The sequence below is a fragment of the Bombina bombina genome, chromosome 10, assembly GCF_027579735.1.
Source record: "Bombina bombina isolate aBomBom1 chromosome 10, aBomBom1.pri, whole genome shotgun sequence".
Taxonomy (NCBI): domain Eukaryota; kingdom Metazoa; phylum Chordata; class Amphibia; order Anura; family Bombinatoridae; genus Bombina; species Bombina bombina.
In genome coordinates, this window is record NC_069508.1 from 147865058 (window position 1) to 147889472 (window position 24415).

General features: G+C 37.1%; 1 protein-coding gene and 1 long non-coding RNA gene across 3 annotated transcripts in view; one reads left to right on the forward strand and one right to left on the reverse strand.

Annotated features, from left to right (window-relative positions):
- The window catches only part of LOC128640919 (biotin-dependent 3-methylcrotonyl-coenzyme A carboxylase beta1 subunit), a 57935-nt gene extending 39171 nt beyond the window's left edge, over positions 1-18764 (reverse strand). Inside the window, exons 1-4 of one of the 2 annotated variants that reach the window (XM_053693371.1) lie at positions 18396-18763; positions 10706-10902; positions 6039-6217; positions 5878-5958 (exon numbers count right to left, since the gene is read on the reverse strand). In XM_053693371.1, coding sequence (XP_053549346.1) covers positions 5878-5958; positions 6039-6217; positions 10706-10902; positions 18396-18619 — 681 coding nt within the window. In that variant the 5' untranslated portion in view covers positions 18620-18763. Of the gene's footprint in view, positions 1-5877; positions 5959-6038; positions 6218-10705; positions 10903-18395 lie in introns of both variants that reach the window. The other variant, XM_053693370.1, reaches the window with a different exon arrangement.
- The window catches only part of LOC128640920 (uncharacterized), a 131504-nt gene that overhangs the window by 42375 nt on the left and 64714 nt on the right, over positions 1-24415 (forward strand). The window lies entirely within an intron of this gene.

A 24415-nucleotide genomic window follows, 5' to 3' on the forward strand; every position in this document is an offset into this window, starting at 1 on the left:
CCTGTGAGTTTGTGCACATGCTCAGTAGGATCCAGAAATTATGTATAAAAATGATAATGGAAGTGCTCTATCTGAATCATAAAAGCTTATTTTGACTTGAATGTCCCTTTAAGTGAGCAATGAATATCTCTCCCCTTCCTCAAGAAGTACAGTAAACATTTGTTTGTCTATATATTGCACGTGGTATCTCATTTAAGCAGAAGCACGTTAATGTATTGCAACATTTTTGCTGGCACCAATATAGTTTATTGATTAGGGATCACTAGAGGCAATATGTCAGTACTGTAAATAAAGACTATCCAGTGATAGAATCGGACTTACAAAACAATGCAAGTAGAAGACATTAATGTGAGGTTAACAATTACTAAACCAGGAGAGTGACACTGAGCAATATTTTTTATTCAGCTGTTATTTAAAAAAAAAAAAAAATGAAATTATTACATTTGTTTAAAGTGATAGTAAATCCTAACGCTTGTGAAACTCAGGATTTCCCAGTGGAATAAATAAAGGGGACTTTCAGTCATAAAGTATAAAATACATCATGCTGAAAGTTAGTTTATTTATCTGCCTTGCTGAGCACCTCAGCCCACCCACTGCAGAATGCTATTTTGCAGTAAGGTGATCTTAGCCAATAGCGTGCTAGCTATCCGGCATAATGCCAGCTGACCTGCATGGCTATTGGCTAAGAGGTGGAAATGTCACCTCACTCAAAAATAGTGTTCTGTTGCGGGCGGCCTGAGGATTGAGCTCAGCTTGGAGAACGCTTCACACAAATAAAGGAACTCCTAGCAAGAAGTATTTTATACTTCATGACTGAAAGTACCCTTTATTTGTTCCACTTGTGAACCCTAGCGTTTCACAAACGCTAGGGTTTACTATCACTTTAAAAGGGACATAAAAGTGAAAAAATATTTTTTTTAATGTGGTTCTGCAAAGGGTTGAAACACACATGTAAAGGGACAATGTACTGTAACATTGTTTTTACCTTAAAGGGACAGTCTATACCAGAATTGTTATTGTTTGAAAAGATAGATAATCCCTTTATTACCCATTCCCTAGTTTTGCATAACCAACGTGGTTATATTAATAGACTTTTTACCCCTGTGATTACCTTGTATCTACGCCTCTGCAAACTGCCCTCTTATTTCAGTTCTTTTGACAGACTCCATTTTAGCCAATCAGAGCTGGCTCACTGGAACTCCACGTGAGTTAGCACAGTGTTATCTATATGACAAACGTGAACTAACACCCTCTAGTGGTAAAAAAAACTGTCAAAATGCCCTGAAGAGAAGAGGCGGCCTTCAAGGGCTTAGAAATTAGCATATGAACCTCCTAAGTTTAGCTTTCAACTAAGAATACCAAAAGAACAAAGCAAAATTGGTGATAAAAGTAAATTGGAAAATTGTTTAAAATTACATTCTCTATCTAAATCATGAAAGTTTATTTTGGACTAGACTGTCCCTTTAATATGTATCCATTGACTTGTTATACTAGCTGCAGGGTGTAAAATGTATGAGAAATTGCTCCTTTAGGTTTATTATTGTATTTAAAATAGCTGATTTTGTTCTTTGAAACCACAATCAATCAAATGGGTTGAGCTTGCAGGGAAATCAGATATCCTTATTTTATCCCTTTCTGTACACACACATGCTTTTTTATATTATCTATGTCTGTATACCAAAGACCAATAGAGTCTGATGATCTAAAGCTCTCGGCTGAAGTGAGATGATCTAAAGTGATCCTCCAGCACTGAGATCCCTAGTGAAAATCTTAAAAGGCAGATTGTGCTTTACTTCTCTAAGGGGTGTTCCCTGTATTTCTGTATGTGAAGGAAAGACAAGCCCAGTGCATCTCATGACATGAGAGTTCAGATGCACATTCACTTTGTGCTTTGTATTTTATATTAATTTACACTTCAGATTATGTTTTATTACATTTAAACTTTGCATTTTTTACTTTGCATTTTACTTTGCATGCAGCAGTGTATTTAGGATTGTGATTTTACTAATTCTGATTATGGTTTCAGAGTTTCTGTGTAACTGTAACAAAGTAGGATCATATTTTGTATATTTATGTGTATCTTTTACAAATTACAATGCACATTTTTTATATGTAAAATAAAACTGTAAAACTGACAGATTAAATTTCCCAGAGAGCTTCATTACTTTCTATGGGCCAGATAAATAGATATTCTCTAGTTTGGAGTGAAATTATAGTGAAGTCTTCACAGGGGGTTAACTTACTGAATTTTCTAAGAATAATGTGGAACCTGGAAGTCCCAGACAGATGAGAGATGCCTTCCACAGAAAGTAATGAAGCTCTCTAGGATACAACATTTCACAGGGGAAAGAGAAGGTAACTGGAGAATACCTGGGGCTGATATAAAGGCTCAGTTTGCATCAATTACAAATAAAACTGAAATTGCTTTTGCCTATAGTTTAGCATATATCACTTTTATGTCAGTAAAATAGGTGTATTGTCAATTTTGAGCAAACTTCACCTGCATACAGATCAGTGAGACCAGCTTGTGTAAACTGCTTACAAAATTTCAGAAGACTTGTGAGAGAGCTTCAGACATACCCAGGGAACTCCCCTGTACCTCCCACTTTCTGAAGCTGTGTTTTCTTTTACAATAGAAAAAATATAAAATGCAATGTAAGTTGTAAAAGATACACATACATATACAAAGTATGATCCTAATTAGTTAAAGTAACACAGAAACTTTCAAAACATAATCATAATTTGTAAAATCACTGCTGGATCTAAATCTAAATGTACTAAAATATAAAGTGGAAAGTGCAAAGCTTAAATGTAATAATACTGAAAGGACCCAATGTGGTGTAAAATACAAAGCACACATCTTTTCTTTAGCCTATACTTAAAGGGACCTATAGGGTTACATTCTCGGAGCAGCAAGGGTATGAATATCAGCTGCCAGTGTCTCTGAAGCTCCTGATTTATTATTTTCTCTGCAGCAATTTGAAAGGCTGCAGTGCTAAGGGGGCAGGGGGACAGGCACGTATTCCTACACTTCAATATAATGTGAAGAATGCTATTTCTTCCCTAATGGACTTACTTTCACAAGAATTCAGTGATTTTGGCTGCACTTATATCTAGCTGGGGACTGTAGAAAAGCAGTTAACTGTGTGGAGAGTGTAAATTATGTATGTACTGGAAACCTGCTATGAGGAGTGCAAAAGCAGGGAACTTTCTTTTTATTGTTAAGTACTTTAAATGCAAAATATTTAATACATGTAAAGGGCACCTTTTATGTATATATTATTCTTTAAAAATATTGTATTTTGATTTTGACTACACCTGTCCCTTTAAGTAAATACATTTTCAGTATAGGGAGATATACGATAGGCAAAATCAGCTATTTCAAATGCACAAATAAAGTAAAATTAACTATTTGTAAACAATTTAATACACTCCAGCAGGTAAATTGGATCACTGGAAATAAATAAAGGGGGGGGGGGGAATTAGGGTATACTCTCCCTTTAAAGTCAGCTCCAGAGTAGCAATGCACTACTGGGACTTAGCAGAACACATCTGGTGAGTCAATGACAAGAGGCATATGTGTGTAGCCACCAATCACCAACTTACTCCCAATAGTGTATTGCTGTTCCTGAGCCTTCCTAGGTATGCTTTTCAACAAAGAATGTCAAGAAAATGAAGCAAATTTACAGATTTAAAGTCTTTTAAAATTGCAAGCTCTATCTGAAATATGAGTGTAATGTTGACTTTTACGTCCCTAAAACCAAGATAGAGTATTGTAATATATTGCCAATGACATAACAGAATGTACCGATATATTTATACTTGATCAAGTGGGTGTGTTCCAGTAAGAATACCTTTAACCCCTTAACGACCAACGACGTATGGGGTACGTCCTGCAAAAAAATGCAGTTAATGACCAAGGACGTACCCCGTACGTCGTTGGTCTTTGAAAGCAGTGGAAGCGATCCTGATCACTTCCAACTGCTTTCATGTTATAGCAGTGATGCCTCGATATTGAGGCATCCTGCTATAACATTTTTTAGCCCACCGATGAAGAGAGAGCCACCCTGTGGCCCTCTCTGCATCGGCCATCAATGGCCATGTTCGTTGGTGGGTGGGAGCTGATCCAGGGAGGCGGGTGGGCGGCCATCGGTGGGGAAGGGGGCGAGATCGAGTGCGCGCGCGTGTGCGCGGGTGCGCGCATGCACGTGAGTGGGTGCGCGCGCGTGCACGGGAGCGGGTGCGCGCGCGCGCGGGTGGGAACCCTACACTATGGAACAAAAGTTAAGTGTTACACGGTGGGAGAGAGGGTGGGAACAGAAATTAAGTTGTTATTTAACGATCTGGGAGGGTGGGAGGTTGGGGGTTGAGGGGGGGCAGCTACACTACAGAAAATATATTTTTTAAAATAATAAAATATAATAAAAAATATATTTGATTTCAAACTGGGTACTGGCAGACAGCTGCCAGTACCCAATATGGTGCATAATAAGGCAGAGAGGGGGGTTAGAGAGCTGTTTGGGGGGGATCAGGGAGGTTGGGGGCTAAGGGGGGATCCTACAGAGCAGAATTATCTTTTTTTTTTTTTAAATCCCCCAAAAAATCTTATTTTAGTACTGGCAGACTTACTGCCAGTACTTAAGATGGCGGGGACAATTGTGGGGTGGGGGAGGGAAGAGAGCTGTTTGGGAGGGATCAGGGGGTGTGATGTGTCATGTGGGAGGTTGATACCTACACTAAAGCTAAAATTAACCCTGCAAGCTCCCTACAAGCTCCCTAATTAACCCCTTCAATGCTGGGCATAATACATGTGTGGTGCGCAGTGGCATTTTGCGGCCTTCTAAATACCAAAAAGCTGTTTGTAAATAATTTCAGTGAGAAACCTAAAATATACCAAAATGGGCCTAGATCAATACTTTGGGTTGTCTACTACATTATACTAAAGCTAAAATTAACCCTAAAAGCTCCCTACAAGCTTCCTAATTAACCCCTTCAATGCTGGGCATAATACATGTGTGGTGCGCAGTGGCATTTTGCGGCCTTCTAAATACCAAAAAGCAATGCCAAAGCCATATATGTCTGGAATTTCTGAACAAAGGGGATCCCAGAGAAGCATTTACAACCATTTGTGCCATAATTGCACAAGTTGTTTGTAAATAATTTCAGTGAGAAACCTAAAGTTTGTGAAACAATTTGTGAAAAAGTGAACAATTTTTTTTATTTGATCGCATTTGGTAGTGAAATGGTGGCATGAAATATACCAAAATTGGCCTAGATCAATACTTTGAGATGTCTTCTAAAAAAAAATATATACATGTCAAGGGATATTCAGGGATTCCTGAAAGATATCAGTGTCCCAATGTAACTAGCGCTAATTTTGAAAAAAAGTGGTTTGGAAATAGCAAAGTGCTACTTGTATTTATGGCCCTATAACTTGCAAAAAAAGCAAAGCACATGTAAATATTGGGTATTTCTAAACTCAGGACAAAATTTAGAAACAATTTAGCATAGGTGTTTTTTGGTGGTTGTAGATATGTAACAGATTTTGGGGGTCAAAGTTAGAAAAAGTGTGTTTTTTTCCATTTTTTCCTCATATTTTATAATTTTTTTTATAGTAAATTATAAGATATGATGAAAATAATGGTATCTTTAGAAAGTCCATTTAGTGGCGAGAAAAACGGTATATAATATGTGTGGTTACAGTAAATGAGTAAGAGGAAAATTACAGCTAAACACAAACACTGCAGAAATGCAAAAATAGCCTTGGTCCCAAACGGACAGAAAATGGAAAAGTGCTGTGGTCCTTAAGGGGTTAAACCCTAGCCTGGGTGCAGCTGAGTGCTAATGCCATACCCTGAGGTCTAAAATAAACTATACCTGTGGGATCTGCATTGAGGACATGACGGCTTCATTGTAGAAGGTTCGTCCACCATGCTCCTTATCAGGGAAGATTTCTGCCTGTGCACAAAATAACATCATTATAGCAAAGGGACGTAACACACAAATGTAAAGATAATAGAGTATGTGAATACATTTACCTGCAGTGGTAGGAAAGCTCCTGCACTATCTACTAGGTAAATAGTAGGAAGTCTGTTCTTCATTGCGATCTCTTGCACTCTCAGCTGTTTCTTAACTGAGATTGGATATGAGGTGCCGCCTTTGACAGTAGCATCAGTAGCTGTAAACGCACACCAAACCCCAGAGACTTTTCCAACACCTACAAGAAATGTACAGAAATAAATTCAGTTCAGTTTTCATTCCTCCCCCCAATTATAAAATGCAAAACAAAAAAAACCCAAAAAAAAACATAATCCATTCCTTAAAGGAATATTAAAACCATTTTTTTTTTTCATGATTCAGATAGAGCATGCAATTTTAGGCAACTTTCTAATTTACTTCTGTTATCAATTTTTATTCGTTCTCTTGCTATCTTTATTTGAAAAGCAGCAATTTAAGGTTAGGGGCCAGTCTATTTTTGGTTCAGCACCTAGGTAGCACTTGCTGATTGGTGGAAACATTTAGCCATCAATAAGCAAGCACTACCCAGGTGATGAACCAAAAATGGGCCAGCTCTTAAAGGGATACTAAACCATTCAATTTTAAGCAGCTTTATAATTTACTTCTATTATCAATTTTTCTTCGTTCTCTTGCTATCTTTATTTGAAAAAGGAGGAATAAAAGCTTTGGAGCCAGCCCAATGCGCTTGCGGATTGGATGGCTAAATGCAGGCACCAATCAGCAAGCCCTATCCAGGGTAGTGAACAAAAAAAAAATCGGCCGGCTCCAAAGCTTTCATTCTTGCCTTTTCAAATAAAAATAGCAAGAGAACGAAGATAAATTGATAATAGGAGCAAATTAGAAAGTTGCTTATAATTGCATACTCTAACCTAATCATGAAAGAACAAATTTAGGTTTACTATCCCTTTAAGCTTACATTCCTGCTTTTTCAAATAAAGATAGCAAGAGAATGAATAAACATTTATAATAGGAGTAAATTAGAAAGTTGCTTAAAATTGCATGTTCTATCTGAATCATGAAAGAAAAAAATTGGGTTTAGTGTCCCTTTAAATTCAAAATGTAGTCCACCATAAAATGTTTAATGTATAATTAAAAACATTTGCAATGCACTTTCATTACCTATTTTGCCCCCTTTTACTGTAATTAAACTCATAATATTGTAGTGTTCCCATTCCCCCCCCCCCCCCCACAGAAAATCTGGAGTGCTCTCTGGGAAATGCAGAATTATGACATTCCTAAGTGCTGTAGAGTGATTGGCTGATATGTTTAAGAGCTCATTTATATATGTCCCTTATTGGCTACAGCAAAGGAAGTAAGATAAATAACATTCAAGAGGATTTTCAAGGGGTGTGTCCCAGGTCTACAAAACATGCCTATTTTTCTAACAAAATATGCATTCTAAATGCTTTAAAAAGATTGTTTTTGTGTGCAGATCTTTAGCAATACAGTGAATAATTTCTGATGCATAAATAAAAAATGACTTTAATCCCCTTTAGCTAAATGTTATTAACCCCCTTGAAGTTATATGCAAGCAACAGTGCTGTAATAAAACAAATTATAGCAGTTTCTTTTTAAAATGCTGTTATGTCCCTTTAAAGTCTAGATTACAATGATCCTAAAGACATACTTTTATGCCTTTATGTTTAGATCCTTTAATCGGATACTAAAATCAAAATGTTTCTTTAAAGGGACAGTATAGCCTTTTTTTTCTCCCCTTTAATTTGTTCCCAATTATCCATTTTAACTGCTGGAGTGCATTGAAAATATTTACAAATAGTTATTTTTTACTTTATTTTGACATTTGAAATAGTTGATTTTGCCTGTGGTTTCAGTACCTATACTTAAAGGGACATTGTACAATAGATTTATCTTTCTCATCTGGGAGTGTTTTTGTAACAAAATATATATATATATCTCAAAATAACAAGAGTATTGCATTGAGCAATGATACTTTTTTATATATATGTATAGTTAGTCCAATAAAAAAGTATCATTGCTCAATGCAATACTCTTGTTATTTTGATATCTAAATCTCTGGACTAACACGCCTAATCCAATCAACGTGTATATATATATATATATATATATATATATATATATATATATATATATATATATATATATATATATATATATATATATATATATATATATATATATATATATATATAGTTTTGCTTATTTTTAAATAACATTGTTCTGATTTTTAGACTCCTAACCATGCCCCAAAGTATTAGATGTATACTGATGTCTACAGATTCCAGCATTTTCCTATTTATATAATGGGTCTTTTCCTATGCAGGGGAGGGTGTCTGCTATTCCTGCTTACTCAGCCAATTTCAGTGGGTGCCCCAGCCTAACCACATCAACAGTGATACATTGGGAGCTTCTAAGTAAGTTTTTAAAAGGTTTTATACTGGAGTTTTAGATCATTACCTGTGCATATTCTTCTTTATAGTAGTGTCAATTACATGCAGTTATATGAAAATTGATGTATACTGTTCCTTTAAAGTTTCTATACTTAAAGGGATAGAAAGGTCAAAATTAAAATGTAAATGGGTGCGTTTTAATGTGAAATAGAAGCATTTTCGCAATATACTTCTATTAGCAAAAATGCATCTAGAAAAAGTTACTACGTTTTTTCTGCGGCATACATACATATCCTATGAGAGCTTGTGCACCAGTATTGAAACACCATGCATGCTCAGAGAGTCAGTGGCTTGTATGACACAAATCACTTTTCACAGAAGGAATAGAGGCCATCTTCAGCTCTCTGAGTTTGTATACTGGTGCACAGGCCTTCACAGGATATGTGAGTATGCAAGAAAAAATATAATAACTTTAACTAGAAGCATTTTTGCTTATGGGACTATATAGCAAACATGTTTCTATTTCAAATTGAAGTGCATAGCAAGTGGGTAGCGCTTGCTGATTGGTAGCTTCATTTAGCCACCAATCAGCAAGGGCTACCCAGGCGTTGAACCAAAAATTGGCTGGCTCCTAAGCTTACATTCCTGCTTTTCAAATAAAGATATCAAGAGAACAAAGAAAATGATAATAGGAGTTAATTAGAAAGTTGCTTAAAATGGCATGCTCTATCTGAATCATGAAAGAAAAATTTGGGGGTTTATATACCTTTAAGTATAGGTTAAAGAAAAGCTGTGCAAGCATAGCCAGAAGGAAGTAGAAGAGAGGAGCAATAAAATTGTAATTTTCTATTGTTCTCTCTAAGTATTGGGCTTTGATTTACAGGCAAAGATAATATACAGCAGCATGTGTGTTTGTCTGATTTCCCTGCAAGCCCAACCCATTTTAATGGGCTGTGGTTGAAAAGAATAAAAACAGTAGTTTCAAATACAAAAATAAACCTATGTTACAGGGCCGGATTGGCCTACCAGGATACCAGGAGATTTCCTGGTGGGCTGCAGCAGCTGGGGCTGGAAAGCTACAATTTTAAAAGGTTATTAATAGATTCAGTTTGGTTGTAGGGTTGCTATATAACATCAATCTGACATCTGTATTTAATACAAAGTAATATAATTTAATTTTGTCAAAAATATTGGGGAAGGAGTGTCCCAATAATCCCCTTTGAGAAAAATGGGGCATGTGCATTCTACCGACTCAACAGCAAATAGGGCTGGTCTTCATATTTTTCCAGGGCTGCTTTTTATTCCCAGTCCGGCCCTGCTATGTTACCAATTTTATATATATATATATATATATATATATATATATATATATATATATATATATATATATATATATATATATATATATATATATATATTATATACTCTGCAGCTGTTGTAACAAGTCATTCGAAACACATTAAAGTAAAAACAATTTTACAGCACACAATCCCTTTAAATGATTCAGATGGAGCCCACAATAAAAAAAAACCATTTGATTATATTACTAAATTGTGCTCCTTTTTCTTTGCACACATTTTGAGGCACCAGCCCCTACTGAACATAAAGTGTATACAAACGAGATATGAGTATGTGGTTCACTGAATGCTGTCACAGGTAGGTCCCTCAAATAATTTTATAAATGTACATTTTAGCTTGAGTAATGTTTAGCTCACTATACAGGGGTCTGGATGTGACCCCTACATTGCAATATAAGGTTTAATAAAATCCTCAGAATTTTGTGTGATTTTTCTCCCTGATTATCAGTCCTTTTTGTTATTGCATTGTCTTTGCCATAGAGCTCCTATAACTATTATATTTAATATCTAAAACTATACATTGATCTGCCATTTTTCCTTTAAGGACCATTAAATACAGTACAAAGCATAATTGACAAATAAACAATGCAACAGCATTTACTTTGAATTTCAAACGAGTAGAAGACTTTTTTTCTATCAAATTTCAAAGCTAATTCCATCTTCCCACCCCCAGTATCATGTGACAGCTATCAGACAATAACAAAACATATATACTGTGAGCTCTTGCACACGCTCAGTAGGATGCCTCAGACAGTTTATGGCATATAAAAAGATTGTGCACATTTTGATAATCTAAGTAAATTAGAAAGTTTTTTTCTTAATTGCATGCTCTAACAATCATAAACGTTTCATTTTGCGTTTAGTCTCCCTTTAGGCTGCATTTGTACAATCTCTTTTATTAGGGAAATGACCATGGTTATAAAAAAACTACAATTTGTATAAAATGTATTAAACTCTCACCACTCACACATCCTGCAGTGGGAACATCACCATATGGTAAGCCGAGACCCGCAAAAGGGGACAGCTCCAGAAAGGGTTCCTCATCCAAAAGCATTCGGAGTCTCTCACGGACTAACACTTTCTTATTTCTTTGTGTATGTCGTAGAACAGCATTCTCTCCTCCTCCCAATTTAATCTTTTCTAATAATTCTATATACCTGTAAAAAAAAAAAGGTAGTTTTAAAAATTAGAAAAAAAAAGTTAAATATCACTGCTTTTGTGAGATATTTTTAAAATTAAAAACAAAAATGCATATAATGTGTGTGTGTGTGTGTGTATATATATATATATTATAAGTAATTTTATTATAAAAATTGTGGGTTTTCTAAGTTTCAGAACTGGAAATGCGCCCAGAAGACTTCTCAAGGCTGACCCTGCTACATACCTGTCACTAACTGGCCTCAGTAGGGGGATTACCTAACCAGCTGCAAAACAATGCACAATGACTGTGGCTAGGCTTGACTACTCCAGTAATAAGTCTTGATTGGCTCCTTCAAATAAAGCAAGCTGTGGGTGGAGTTTGGCTATTGAGAAACATTATGAGTAATTAAGGGTTATTTTGTTTTTTTTAAATGTGCAGACTTGGCTGATTTTTTATATATATATATTAGTGTCCCTTTAATGTCAAAATGGATAGGACATTTTGTAGCCTGGGCAAAAGATACCCAAGCTTGGGGGTGCCCCTGTTCTCATGCAAGCAAAGGCGTTAGAGTAGGGCTTGTCGATCACACCTAGTAGATCTGATCTAATACATTGAGCCCTTTATCATTAAACTGCTGCTAATCTTCTCAAATTTGCAGAGCCACCAAATGATTTTCTACCATAAAGTCACTGCTCACATATCCAAAACATTACCTATAAAGCAGTTGCTAATCTGGATATATTGCAATAGGCCGTTGGTTTTACTGAATCTATTATATATGAGTCATTTCCTGCCATTTTCTAGCGTCAAACATGAAATGGGAAAAAAAGAATGTGGAAAAACAACTGATTTTTATTGAAACTTGAAAAAAGATGTGAGTCAGAGCTTGCCTCTGCTTTAGTTTAAACCAGGAGATAATACATTGTTTGCTCTTGACAAATGAAGTCATATTCTACTACAAAGCAATGTCCTTTACCACAAATATGCTTCAGCCTTTAAGTGCTTTACATCTAGTGAAGATTGTTGCAGCGTTATGAGATGTGCCCTGCAGACACAACAGACATTACTAGGCCTCAGCATGTGCAATTTAAAGTGAAATAATAAGTGACTAGTTGCTGAAAGGAATTCATTATTAAAGATGTTGTTACTATAACCTTTTAACACCGTTATGACGTTCTATTCCATCCTAACCGCGCAGGGCTTTAGAGCCATAAGGACGAAATAGAACGTCCTAACCGTTTGGCTGTTCTAAAGCCAACAACGCTTCCAGGATCCCATCATTGAAATCTCGCGATTGCGAGCATGATCGCGGGATTTTAATTTGTTTACTTCAAGGAACGTTGTTCCGATGTAGACAAATTAACCCTGTCATCAAAGGGTTAAAGAGACTTTCTAATGCAAACCATGTGTTTACAAATAGGTTAAACACATAGCAGCTTGACATGGCTGGTGAACCAAATAGACCAGGGGTCAACAACCTTGGGCCCCCAGATGTTTTGGAACTACATTTCCCATGATGCTCAGACAGCCTAAAGAGTGTCTCAGCATCATGGGAAATGTAGTTACAAAACATCTGGGGGCCCATGCAGTGGGACAGTGGCACATGCATGCACCTGCCAATCACCAGCTACGTCCGAGCAGGATGTTAGCTATATTTTTGCAAGGGTTAAACTTCTATCATAAAATTTATCTAACAAGGAACAGAGCCAGGAAACTGTGAAAATCCATTTGGTTTCTACATCGAATTAAAAAAAGACTCCTGTATAAAATAAATGACCATTCACACGCTGAGAATGACAAGCAACCCTCATTAGTCAACATTGTACCAACAGGATCGCTTGTTTTCTGATTTATCTGGTCACACACTCCATAGGAAAATACAGCAGACATTTATGGCTAGAAAACAAGTGGAGCGCTAATTTAATGTGCACCAGTAAACGGGCAAACACATTAGGATATGTAGGACAGTAAACCCAAATTTTATCTTTCATGATGCAGATAGAGCAGGCAATTTTAAGCAACTCTCTAATTTACTCCTATTATCAAATTTTTCTTTGTTCTCTTGGTATCTTTATTTGAAAAAGTAGGAATATAAGCTAAGGAGCCGGCCCATTTTTGGTTTCAGCACCCTGACTAGCGCTTGTGATTGGTGGCTACATTTAGCAAACCAATAAGCAAGTGCAACCCAATTTCTCAACCAAAAATGGGCCGGCTCTTAAGCTTACATTTCTGCTTTTCAAATAAAGATACCAAGAGAACAAAGAAAAATTGATAATAGGAGTAAATTAGAAAGTTGCTAAAAATTTCTGCTCTATCTGAATCATGAAAGAAAAATATTGCATTTACTATCCCTTAAAATAACAAACCATTACAAGTGGCTGGTTAATGAAATCATAAAGTTTGTGGTAGCAATATGCAGTCAGACCTCTGGTTAATTTAAAAAATGTCCCCCAATTGCCCCCAAAATAAAGAGTTTTGTTCCTTTTTATTACTAAAAATAATTTAAAAAAAAATATATATATATATATATATATATATATATGCACAAAGCAGTTTTAAGGGGTTAAAGTGTGCAGATGTGGGGTGTTAGAAAAAGACGATACTGAAAAGTACCTTTACATAGCGGTCTATGGGGACTGTGTTATTACTATAAATATATATGTATATGCTTATATACATATATATATTTGTAATATGTGTATATACACACATAAATATATATGTATATATTATATACATATATATTTAATATTTGCGCCAGACTTACCCCCTTCACTGCGCTAGGTTCTCTGCCGTGACTATTGGCATGAGAATGAGGCTTCCATTGGAGCCTATGGAAGCGTACTCTCTTGATGAGAACATGAGGTTGAGTTTGCATTGCGCTTAACTTGAAATATCAGTGCACATTTGCGTGCACTGGCATCACGAGTGGAGCACAAATAACGTGCTTGCAAAAGCGCAATTTTTTGCTCCACTTGTAATCTGTTTTAATTGGAATTCCACCACCAATTATAAAGAAGAGTATAACACTATAAAAAAAATGAGAGTCACTGTTTGGGGTTCACCATTACTTGTGAGTAATACAATATTTTGTCTTCAAAGGGACATTAAACCCAAACATTTTCTTTCATGATTCAGACAGAGAATACAATTTTAAACAACATTCCAATTTACTTCTATTATCTAATTTGCTTCATTCTTTAGATTTCCTTTGTTAAAGAAATAGCAATACACATGGGTGAGCCAATCACATGAGGAAAATATGTGCAGCCACCAATCAGAAGCTACTGAGCCTATCTAGATATGCTTTTCAGGGAGGAATATCAAGAGAATGAAGCAAATTAGATAACAGAAGTAATTTAGAAAGTTGTTTAAAATGGTATTCTCTATCTGAATCATGAAAGAAAAATATTAGGATTAATGTCCCTTTAAGGGGACAGACATTAAACCCAACATTTTCCATCCACAATTCAGATAGTGAAATACAGTGTAATTTAAATTAAAAATTTTTTTAATCAAAATATTATTTCATTTCATATCCTTTGTTGAAAAGTAGTTAGGCTGAAGAGCGCGCACGTCTTTGGAGCACTATATGACAGCAGTTTTGAAAGCATACTTTTAACAATGTTATATATTGTGACAACATTGCTGTCATCTAGTGTTCAAAAGGGCAGAAAGAAAACTAAAGTATGGAGTGCACGAACATAAAAAGAATATCATTGACTTTTTGGGAAACAAAGCATTTGTGAACATTTTAGAGCAGTTTATGGATGTAACCCAATGGGTATGAAGGTGAAATGATCAATGAATGCAGTAGAATTGCATAATAAAAAGACATGTGACAGCCATCAGCCAATCAATTACATATATACACTGTAAACTCTTGCACATGCTCAGTAGGGGCTGGTGCCTTACAAAGTGTACATATAAAAAAGACTGTATACAATTTGATATTAGAAGTAAATTGGAAAGTCTCTTAAAACTGTATGCTCTTTCTGAATCATAAAAGTCTAATTTTGACTTTAGTGTCCCTTTAATGTTCTAGAGTGGAATAATCCGGACATATTATTAAATGAGAAACATTTGGAATTTGAAGTCTAAACTTCAAGGGTTAGACATTAAGGCATTTTTGTAGAAAGTTTATCTAAAAAAGTTGAATTTTTTATATAACTTGGTTTTTATTGAGATTATTTATAGTTTTCCACATTTTATTTAAGAGAATGAAAGTCAGAATTAAAGGGACACTGAACCCAATTTTTATCTTTCATGATTCAGATAGAGCATGCAATTTTAAGCAACTTTCTAATTTACTCCTATTATAATTTTTTATTTGTTCTCTTGCTATCTTTATTTGAAAAAGAAGGCATTTAAGCTTTTTTTGGTTTAGCACTCTGGACACCACTTTTTTTATTGGTGGATGAACCCATCCACCAATCATCAAGGACAACCCAGATTGTTCACAAAAAATGAACAGGCATATAAACTTACATTCTTGCATTTCAAATAAAGATACCAAGAGAATGAAGAAAATTTGATAATAGGAGTAAATTAGAAAGTTGCTTAAAATTTCATGCTCTGAATCACGAAAGAAAAAATTTGGGTTCAGTGTCCCTTTAAAGGACCACTGTAAGTTCAATATATTGCATCTTTTTTTTTTTTTTTTTTTTTTTAAACCTTTATAAAACATATTTGTCATAGGATGTCTTTATGAATTTCCTACCTGATCGCTGCAATCCTATTTCTAAAAAATTAATGTTTCCGAACCCACTCCGTGGGTAGCCGACGCTCCTAGCCAATCCGGTGTGCAAACCGCAGTTTGAAGATGGCTGCCGAATTTCGAATAGCGCATGTGCGAGATTGCACAACGTCATCCACAACGTCACTCCCTTCCAGACCTGCTCCGACACAGAGCGTTATTCCCTATGATGTGCTGGAAATTGCGGTGTCATTAAGACACAATGCGCAAACGCTATTTGGCCCGTTTTTTACGCATGCGATTGTGTACAAATTAGTATTATAATAAGCGGCGAAAACGATTGGTTGATTGTTATATACACGTGGGGGCTAAAATAGTGGGCTGGATTAGATGACGTTATAGACGAAAAATTAAAAACGGATTTACAAGTTAATGAGGTTTCGTTTTGAAAGAGTTTGAGGTTGGTAATTTTAATTTCATAAATGTAATTTAAAATGTGTTTTAATCAAACAAAAACCGGTAAAGTTTGTAATCCTTTAAACTTTCAACAGATAACATAGAGCAAGCAATTTTTATTGAGACCTTTCAATTTATTTCTGTTATAAAATTTAATTAATTTGAAAATCAGGTAGGTAGGCTCAGGAGCATGTGTGTCTCTAGAGCACTATATGGCAGCAGTTTTAAAAGAGTGCTTTTAGCAATTTTATATATTTTTAACACCCTGCTGCCATCTAGTGCTCAAAAGCATTGTGGCAAAACATCTGCTATATAGGTCTACACACACGTGCACACTACCTACCTAGGTATTCTCTTCAACAAAGAATACAAGAGAACTAAGTAAATTTGATAACAGAAGTAAATTGGAAACTATTTTTAAAATATATGCTCTTTCTGAATCATGAAATTGTCAGTTGAATAGCTGCTTTTGGATGTTGAAACTATCGCTTATATAGTGACAATTTTAATACTAACATTGGCTGTAGAAAAACTAGGTAAACAAGAGGCCACAGCAGGAATCAACCTTTTAGTGGGTATTGGAGAGAGACCAGCCTATCTGATAGTGTGTTCTTGCAGATACTTTGAATACAACAAAAATTTCACAGCTAAATTACATTGTCGCCTTAGCTAAGGTTTTATATGGAATTTCCATGATTTCAAAGATTTTCCGGTGATGGACATTTGCATTCCCATAAGCTGCATACAAGAACAAATATCTGGCCATAACACCTCTTCGGGAAGATATTTCTGTTACCTTAAAGGGACAGTCTAGTCAAAATTAAACTTTCATGATTCATATAGGGCATGCAATTTCAAACAACTTTCCAATTCCCTTGTATCATCAAGTTTGCTTTGTTCTCTTATTCTTAGTATAAAGCTAAACCTAGGTAGACTCGTATGCTAATTTTTAAGCCCTTGAAGGTCACCTCTTATCTGAATGCATTTCACAGTTTTTCACAGCTAGAGAGTGTTAGTTCAAGTGTGCCATATAGATAACATTGTGTTCACGTCTGTGGAGTTACTTATGAGAGGGCACTGATTGGCTAAAATGCAAGTCTGTCAAAAAAACTGAAATAAGGGGGCAGTCTGCAGAGGCGTAGATACAAGGTAATCACAGAGGTAAAAATTATATTAATATAACTGTGTTGGTTATGCAAAACTGGTGAATGGGCAATAAAGGGATTATCTATCTTTTTAAACAAGAACAATTCTGGAGTAGACTGCCCCTTTAAGTAAATGGTAATAATAGAAGCAATCTGGATTTCCCCCCCCAAATTGCTTGCTTTATCTGAATCATCAAAGTTTAATTTTGAGTTTCATGTCCCTTTAAATACCACAATAGGGTTTGTTTTATTAAGCAGATGAGATATTTATAATTACCAGATCATTTCTATACAGTGCTACAGTATGAAGAAACTGCACAGACAGCTTGTAGACGAGAAACTAAACTGCTGTTAGGGCTCTGCCAATTATTAACATACATATTTGATCCCTTTTGCTATTAACCGCTACTGTGCAATATTAGTCTACCTGTAACTATATTAACCTCTCTCCCTCACCCATGGAACAATACTAGTTGATAAAACCGATGGCAGGAAGGGGTTAACTTTACAGGTATTCATGCAGCCTGATTACTTCCAATATTGTATAAACATTGTTTTAAAGGGACACTGAACCCAATTTTTTTTCTTTTGTGATTCAGATACAGCATGCAATTTTAAGCAACTTTCCAATTTACTCCTATTATCATTTTTTCTTTGTTTTCTTGCTATCTTTATTTGAATAAGAAAGTCCAGAACCTTGGACAGCATTTGTTTATTGGTGGATGAATTTATCCACCAATCAGCAAGAACAACCCAGGTTGTTCACCAAAATGGGCCGGCATTTAAACTTACATTCTTGATTTTCAAATAAAGATACCAAGAGAATGAAGATCATTTGCTAATAGGAGTAAATTAGAAAGTTGCTTAAAATTGCATGCTCTATCTGAATCACAAATGAAAAAAAAAATGGGTTCAGTGTCCCTTTAAGTGTCAGCACTGAGAATAAAAACGGCTAAAATACTAAATTGGGCAGATGCTCCCAATAACGTGTTAAATATAATTATTAGGCAATGTATGTGTTTTTCAGTACTTTGCTCTTATATGCAACATTGTGTTTATTTCTGTATACATTCAGACAACATGATTATGTGCTAAGCAAGACCATTTTGTTACATTAATTCATGGTAATGTTTGCTACTGTTTGCTTTTTATTAAGAGAACAATGTATAGCAACAGAAAGAGCCAATGTATTGTCACTAAGTATCCACTTACCTCTGTTTGCAAACCTCACTGTTTCTTGCATTTGCCTCATATACAGGTCTATAAATAGGCAAGATATCCCCATTGATCAGAGGGTAAGGATGTCCTCCCTTTCTGCGCCCAGCTGCCTTGGTACTAAAGCTGGTGTAGTAGATACTGCTGCTGCTGTTGGGTAGTGTTGGCACAGACCTCCCCAGGAGTTGCAGGAAGTGTCTGTGCAGGGCCCATGTTGCCATGAATTAAGTTTCCCTGGAATAGCACCAGCATAAGCACAGCCTCAGGCTGGGGAGACAGGAAATGTCATAAGCTGCAGATCAAAGTCTCAACTCCTGCTTCTAGTTCACTTACACTGTGAACTCAAGGGAACAGCACATTCGCCGACTTCCTGACATCTACAGCTAGGACCTAGTTTTTCTGTAGCAGATTCGACACAAACCAATGTCATGATGTTATTGTACTACACATTACTAACACTAGGTGGCCAAAACACATATTGTATCTCAAATGTCTGAGATAGTTCCTGAAAGGTTACTCAAGCAATGACCACTGTTTGTTTTTTTCCCTTCTTGTTAACCTATGACTTATAGCAGCACAGGCATTAGTTTATATCACTTGCAAATCATTTTATTTTTATAAGGTCGCAAACTTAGTTGCAATATTTTATTAACTGAGGTCTGGTTTTGTGAGCAATGCATTATGTTTAGAAAAGCAACATGAAACTCACAAATTTTCTTTAATTATTTAGAAAGAACAACCATTTTTAAACAGCTTTCCTTTACGTCTATTATCAATTTTGCTTCATTCTTTTGGTATCCTTTGTTGAAGGAGGAGCAATGCATTACTGGGAGCTAGATGAACACATTGGTAAGCCCATGACAAGAGGAATAAATATGCAGCCACCAATAAGCAGCAAGCTCCTGAGCCTAATTGGGTATGTTTTTCAACAAAGGTTACCAAGAAAACTAAGTAAATTAAAAATTAGATGTAAATTGGAAAGTTGTTTAAAAATGTATGCTCTGTCTGAATCATGACATAAAAAAATGGGTTTTCTATCCTGACTTCACAAGCTTGATCCTGCTGCACTCTGCACAGTGAGTGCCTGATTACAAATGGCGCACTATTTTTTTCCCCACTAGAGTACTAACCACGCTAAAAGTACAAACTGAGCGCAGCCGGGTTAGCGAAAGTATTACAAGTTGAAAGTAAAAATTTAGCGTGTTAGAGAAAGACTCACACTAACTTCAGGACTTTAGATATCGCAACAGCTCCACATAGATTTCTTCTATTTAAAAATAAAAAGATTTTTTTTTTCTAAGTCAAGAAAATAGGAATTTCAATTATTTCTATTCTAAACACATTAAAAAGTAAAAAAATGAATAAAAATTATATTGCTTGTTTAAAGGTATTTGACTGGGAAGTGCTTTGCCATATACCATATCCCTTTTTATCCCGTTTGAAACCGTTTCAATCAACGTTAAAATAATTTTTCTTTAAAAGTGTATATATGAGTAGTGTAATAGTTTATTTTAATATGTTTTTGATGTGTTTTGTGTGTTTTTTTTTTAACTCTTACACTTCAGGTCTCAAGACGCGCTAAATATTCTAGTGCAGTTTTGGCTTCTGCTTGAGAGAAACCTATAACTTTCAACTTGTAATATGACCACGATTTAGAGCAGGCGCAATCATTAAAAGTATAAGTTCGCTAGAGCGATGTTGGTTGTGGTAACTCTTCTCTGGTCAATGAGATTTACCATGGACTTGTAATATTAAATTGCGCGCTAATGTTAGCCTGGTCCGGCAATACTGCTTATCGGGACCCACGCTATCATAAGCGCGACACTTGTAATCTGGCCCAGAGAGTTTAATCACAGTAGTAAACACATTTATATTTGTCCTTAAACTTCAGAAGAAGAGCTAAGGTTAGAGTTTTTTTTAAAGACTATAGCAAAAAAATCATAGTTAAATTAATTTAAAACATTTATTAAAGTGATATTAAAGTAAATTTTTTCTTTGTTAATATTTTTATATAAAAATTGCTGTTCATGTACCGCAAAAATACTTTTTTTATATACTGTATACCAATAGCGCAATAGACATCTGTGCACAAATATGAATTTCCATGCATTTTCAATAAACACCTTTAACTTTAACCTTTTCTCATTAAAATATTTTGGCATTTAAATTGTGTTGTTTCATATGCATGACATTTTTTTTAATATCCCTTCAATGGGATAGAGAAGTCAAAATTGTGCATGGGCGCATTTTAGTATTAAAGCGATAGGAAAATCATAAAAAAATATTTTTGTATCATGCTCCACATTTCATTTAAAGATACATTGCCATAGACATAAATGTTATAAACGCTTTTGTTGTTATTTACCTTTTTCTATAAAAATATAGCCTGATGAAACAGCTAGTCAGCTGAGAAACGCGTTGTATGTTTTAAAATAAAACTGTGATTTTATGTAGTCTGCCTTTTAACTACTTTTTCACTTGAAAGAACAATCCAGGGAGACCTGATTCAGACAGCTGGCGTCTATAACATCCAGCCTGCCTTGTTTGCATGATTTCATTCTGCAAACTGGAATGTAATGTCTTTCTATATGTGACCAAAACAGCAGAGGAAAAGAAACATGGAGGCTGAGCGGCTGTGAAAAGTTTGTATCATCCCTGTTCACTTCTAGTCTGGAAGCTAGGTACTGTGCAAGTATGCGCTCTAGGATACCTATCCTGATCTCGAACTATACACTGCTGTGGAAATCCTGCGGTTGTATTTGAGACACATTTGAGACACTGTTGCCAAATTTCTCTTAATGGTAGTTGGCTTATTTTCCATCTGCAGGTGGATAACGTGTCTTTTTTGAGACTTAAGTGGTGGCAATATTCCCTATTTTTAGTTCTCTTTTATGCGGTTTGTTTTAAGGATATAATCCAGATAGAAGATGACAGTGTGGTTGAGGAGGTCACAGAAGACATAGTTGACGAATGCCTGGAAGACTGCAGGGGCGTTACACTGCCCATAGGGGATTACAAGGTATTTGTAATGCTCAGATCTTGTGTTGAAGGCGGTCTTCCATTCGTGGCCTGGAAAGATGCGAATCAGATTGTATGCCCCACATAAGTCCAATTCGGTGAAAAAGCAAGCATCCTGGAGTGAGTCATACAGTTCGGTGATCAATGGTATGGGATAGCGATTCTTGATGGTTATGTTGTTCAAGGCCCTGTAGTCGATGCAGGTTCTTAGCCCACCATCTTTTTTACTAACAAAAAAGAAGCCTTCCCCAGCAGGATAGGAGGAAGGCTGAATGAAACCTTTAGCTAGGTTCTCTTGGATGTACTCCTCCATGGATTTGGTTTCAGCCTTGGAGAGTGGATAAGTCCTCCCTTTAGGAAGTGGGGCTCTGGGACAGAGGTCGATCTTGCAGTCATAAGGATGGCGGGGTGGCAGCACGTCGGCTGCTTTTTTCTCAAAGACATCCGCAAAGTCTGCATATACTTAAGGAAGGTTTGAAGGAGTGGCTATGGGAATGTGGAGCAGAGGAGTAACTTTAGCAAGGCATGAGTGGAAACAGGAGGTACCCCAGGAGGCCAGTTGTCCCTCAGCCCAGTCGAACTGTGGATTGTGTACCCGAAGCCAAGGAAGACCAAGGATGACAGGCTGTGCTGGGGAATGAATGACCTTGAACTGCAGCTGTTCAGTATAAAGGACTCCCACAGTCAGGGTCAGGGGTGCTGACTCAAAATGGATCAAGCCTGAGCCAAGGGAGGTGCCATCCAGAGTAGTTATTTTGAGACAATGTCTTTTCTGCAAAAGAGGCTAACCAGCTTGAATCATGAAACAGGCGATCCAGGAAGTTTCCAGCTGCCCCTGAATCAATGAAGGCTTGTGTGTGGACAGTATTCTGAAGGAAGGTAAGGGTAACAGGTACCTGGATCTGAGAGGAGTGAGGGGATTTAGTAGAGATCATGCTTAGAGGTATCCCTGTGTTATCCCCTAAGCATTGGCTTTTCCTGGCCGAATGTCACAGTCTTTTAGTTGGTGGGACTTAGATCCACAATAAAAGCATAGTCTCAGCCTCCTTCTTCTCTGTCTTTCAGACTCTGAAGGTTTGAAGGAGGATAGATCCATGGGTTCCCCCACTGAGGTAACTGGAGCTGCTGAAGGGGTAGAGGATACTGCCAAAACCGAACGAACAGGAGGACCGGAGGGAAGGACCCCCCTTGTACTGTCTCTCTCGGCTTGTCTCTCCTGAAAGCGAGAGTCCAGACTGATACAAAGCGTTATAAAGTCATCCAAAGAAGAAGGAATGTCACGATAAGTGAGTTAAACTTTGATGCATTCATGCAGACCCCTCCAAAAGCCTGCCTTGAGAGCACTGCCATCCCAAGAGGTTTCAAGTGCCAAGGTGCGGAACTCGATGGCGAATTGTGCCACAGTTCTATTGCCCTGTCGGAGATCCAGGAGAGAATATTCTGCAGCAGAAGTACGGCCAGAAGTCCCAAACACAGAAGATAAAGCAGAAATGAAATCATCAGCATCATGCAGGAGTGGAGCATTCTGTTCCAAAAAGGGAGAGACCCAGGCTAGGGCCTTGTCTTTCAGTAAGGATATGATAAAGGTAACCCTTGACTGGTGAGACTGAAAGGTGTGAGGATCATTGCTGAAGTGCAGCCTGCATTGGTTAAGAAAGCCCTTGCAATCATCAGTAGTACCTTCATACTTTTCAGGCAAAGGTTTTCCGGGGTACATTTCCAGAAGCAGAGGAAGAAGTCACAGTACTAGAAGTAGGGACTGGTGGTGAAACAACAGGAGCGGTATTCCTCGCTGTAACTAGTAAGGAGAGTTGAGTGGTAATAGCCTCTAGCTTGGAATCCATATTCTGCAACTGTGTGGTATGGGTTCCCCACATCTGTCCCTGAAGATAAACAGCTTGTGCCACCTCTTCTGGCTCCATGGCCCAAGTATAATGTAATGCTCGTGGGATACTCCTCTATCAGACCGAACTCGGCCAGTAGTCTTGTTATCCCGGCTTCGAGCCGGAATGATAGGGAATATTCCAGAGCAGAGAAAGTTAGTAAGATGAGGAAGGCGGCACTCACCACAGGCAGGACAGTCCCCAGCAGCAATGGCAGAGCAGTCCAAGGATAAACCACTATAATGGTCAGGCAGGCAGGGTTTGGCAACAGCAAAGCAGTCCAAGGGCACACCACTAGAATGGTCAGGCAGGCAGGATTTAGCAACAGTAAAGCAGTCCAAGGGCACACCACTAGAATGGTCAGGCAGGCAGGGTTCGGCAACAAAGAGGCAATCCAGAACAACAGGGGTTAATAAATAGAGTAGTCAGACAGGTAGGGTTCAGCAGCAGTATATCAATCCAGTAATTAAGGGGTATAGCAGACAGAGTAGTCAGACAGGCAGGGATCATACACAAAATAGGCAAATAAATACACCGATCTGTCACACCCAGGAACACACAAAGTAACACCTATACTTGGGCAGTGACAGAGCGTTGTAGTCAAACTTACATAGGCGCAGGATTCGCGACGCAGAAGTCCGACTGGCATCAGGAGCGTGCGGCGATGACGTCAGCACCGCATGCATCCGGACCCGACACAACCCCTGGCAACGAGCAGGGAAGGAGACGCATCAGGAGCGTGCGGCGATGACGTCAGCACCGCATGCATCCGGACCCGACACAACCCCTGGCAACGAGCAGGGAAGGAGACGCCGCGCCCCTAGCAACGGCTATAGCAGCGCGGCGTGACACAGATTTACCTGTATGCCGGTAACGTCACAGTAATGCCCAAGTAGTTCTAGGCTGAGCGTTACTGTGTATGATCAAGATGCAAGAGGGCGGCGATATTGTGTCAATCAATTAGCAAGCTAATAATAACTATATAGTTATAATAAGTTACGCCCAATAGTTTAAGACTTTGCAGTAATATTTTCAACTATTAACTGTATTTTTTTCATGTACTTAGAATTAGCGAATTTCACTTTTGACCACACCGGGATGTTGTTCAATTAGTAA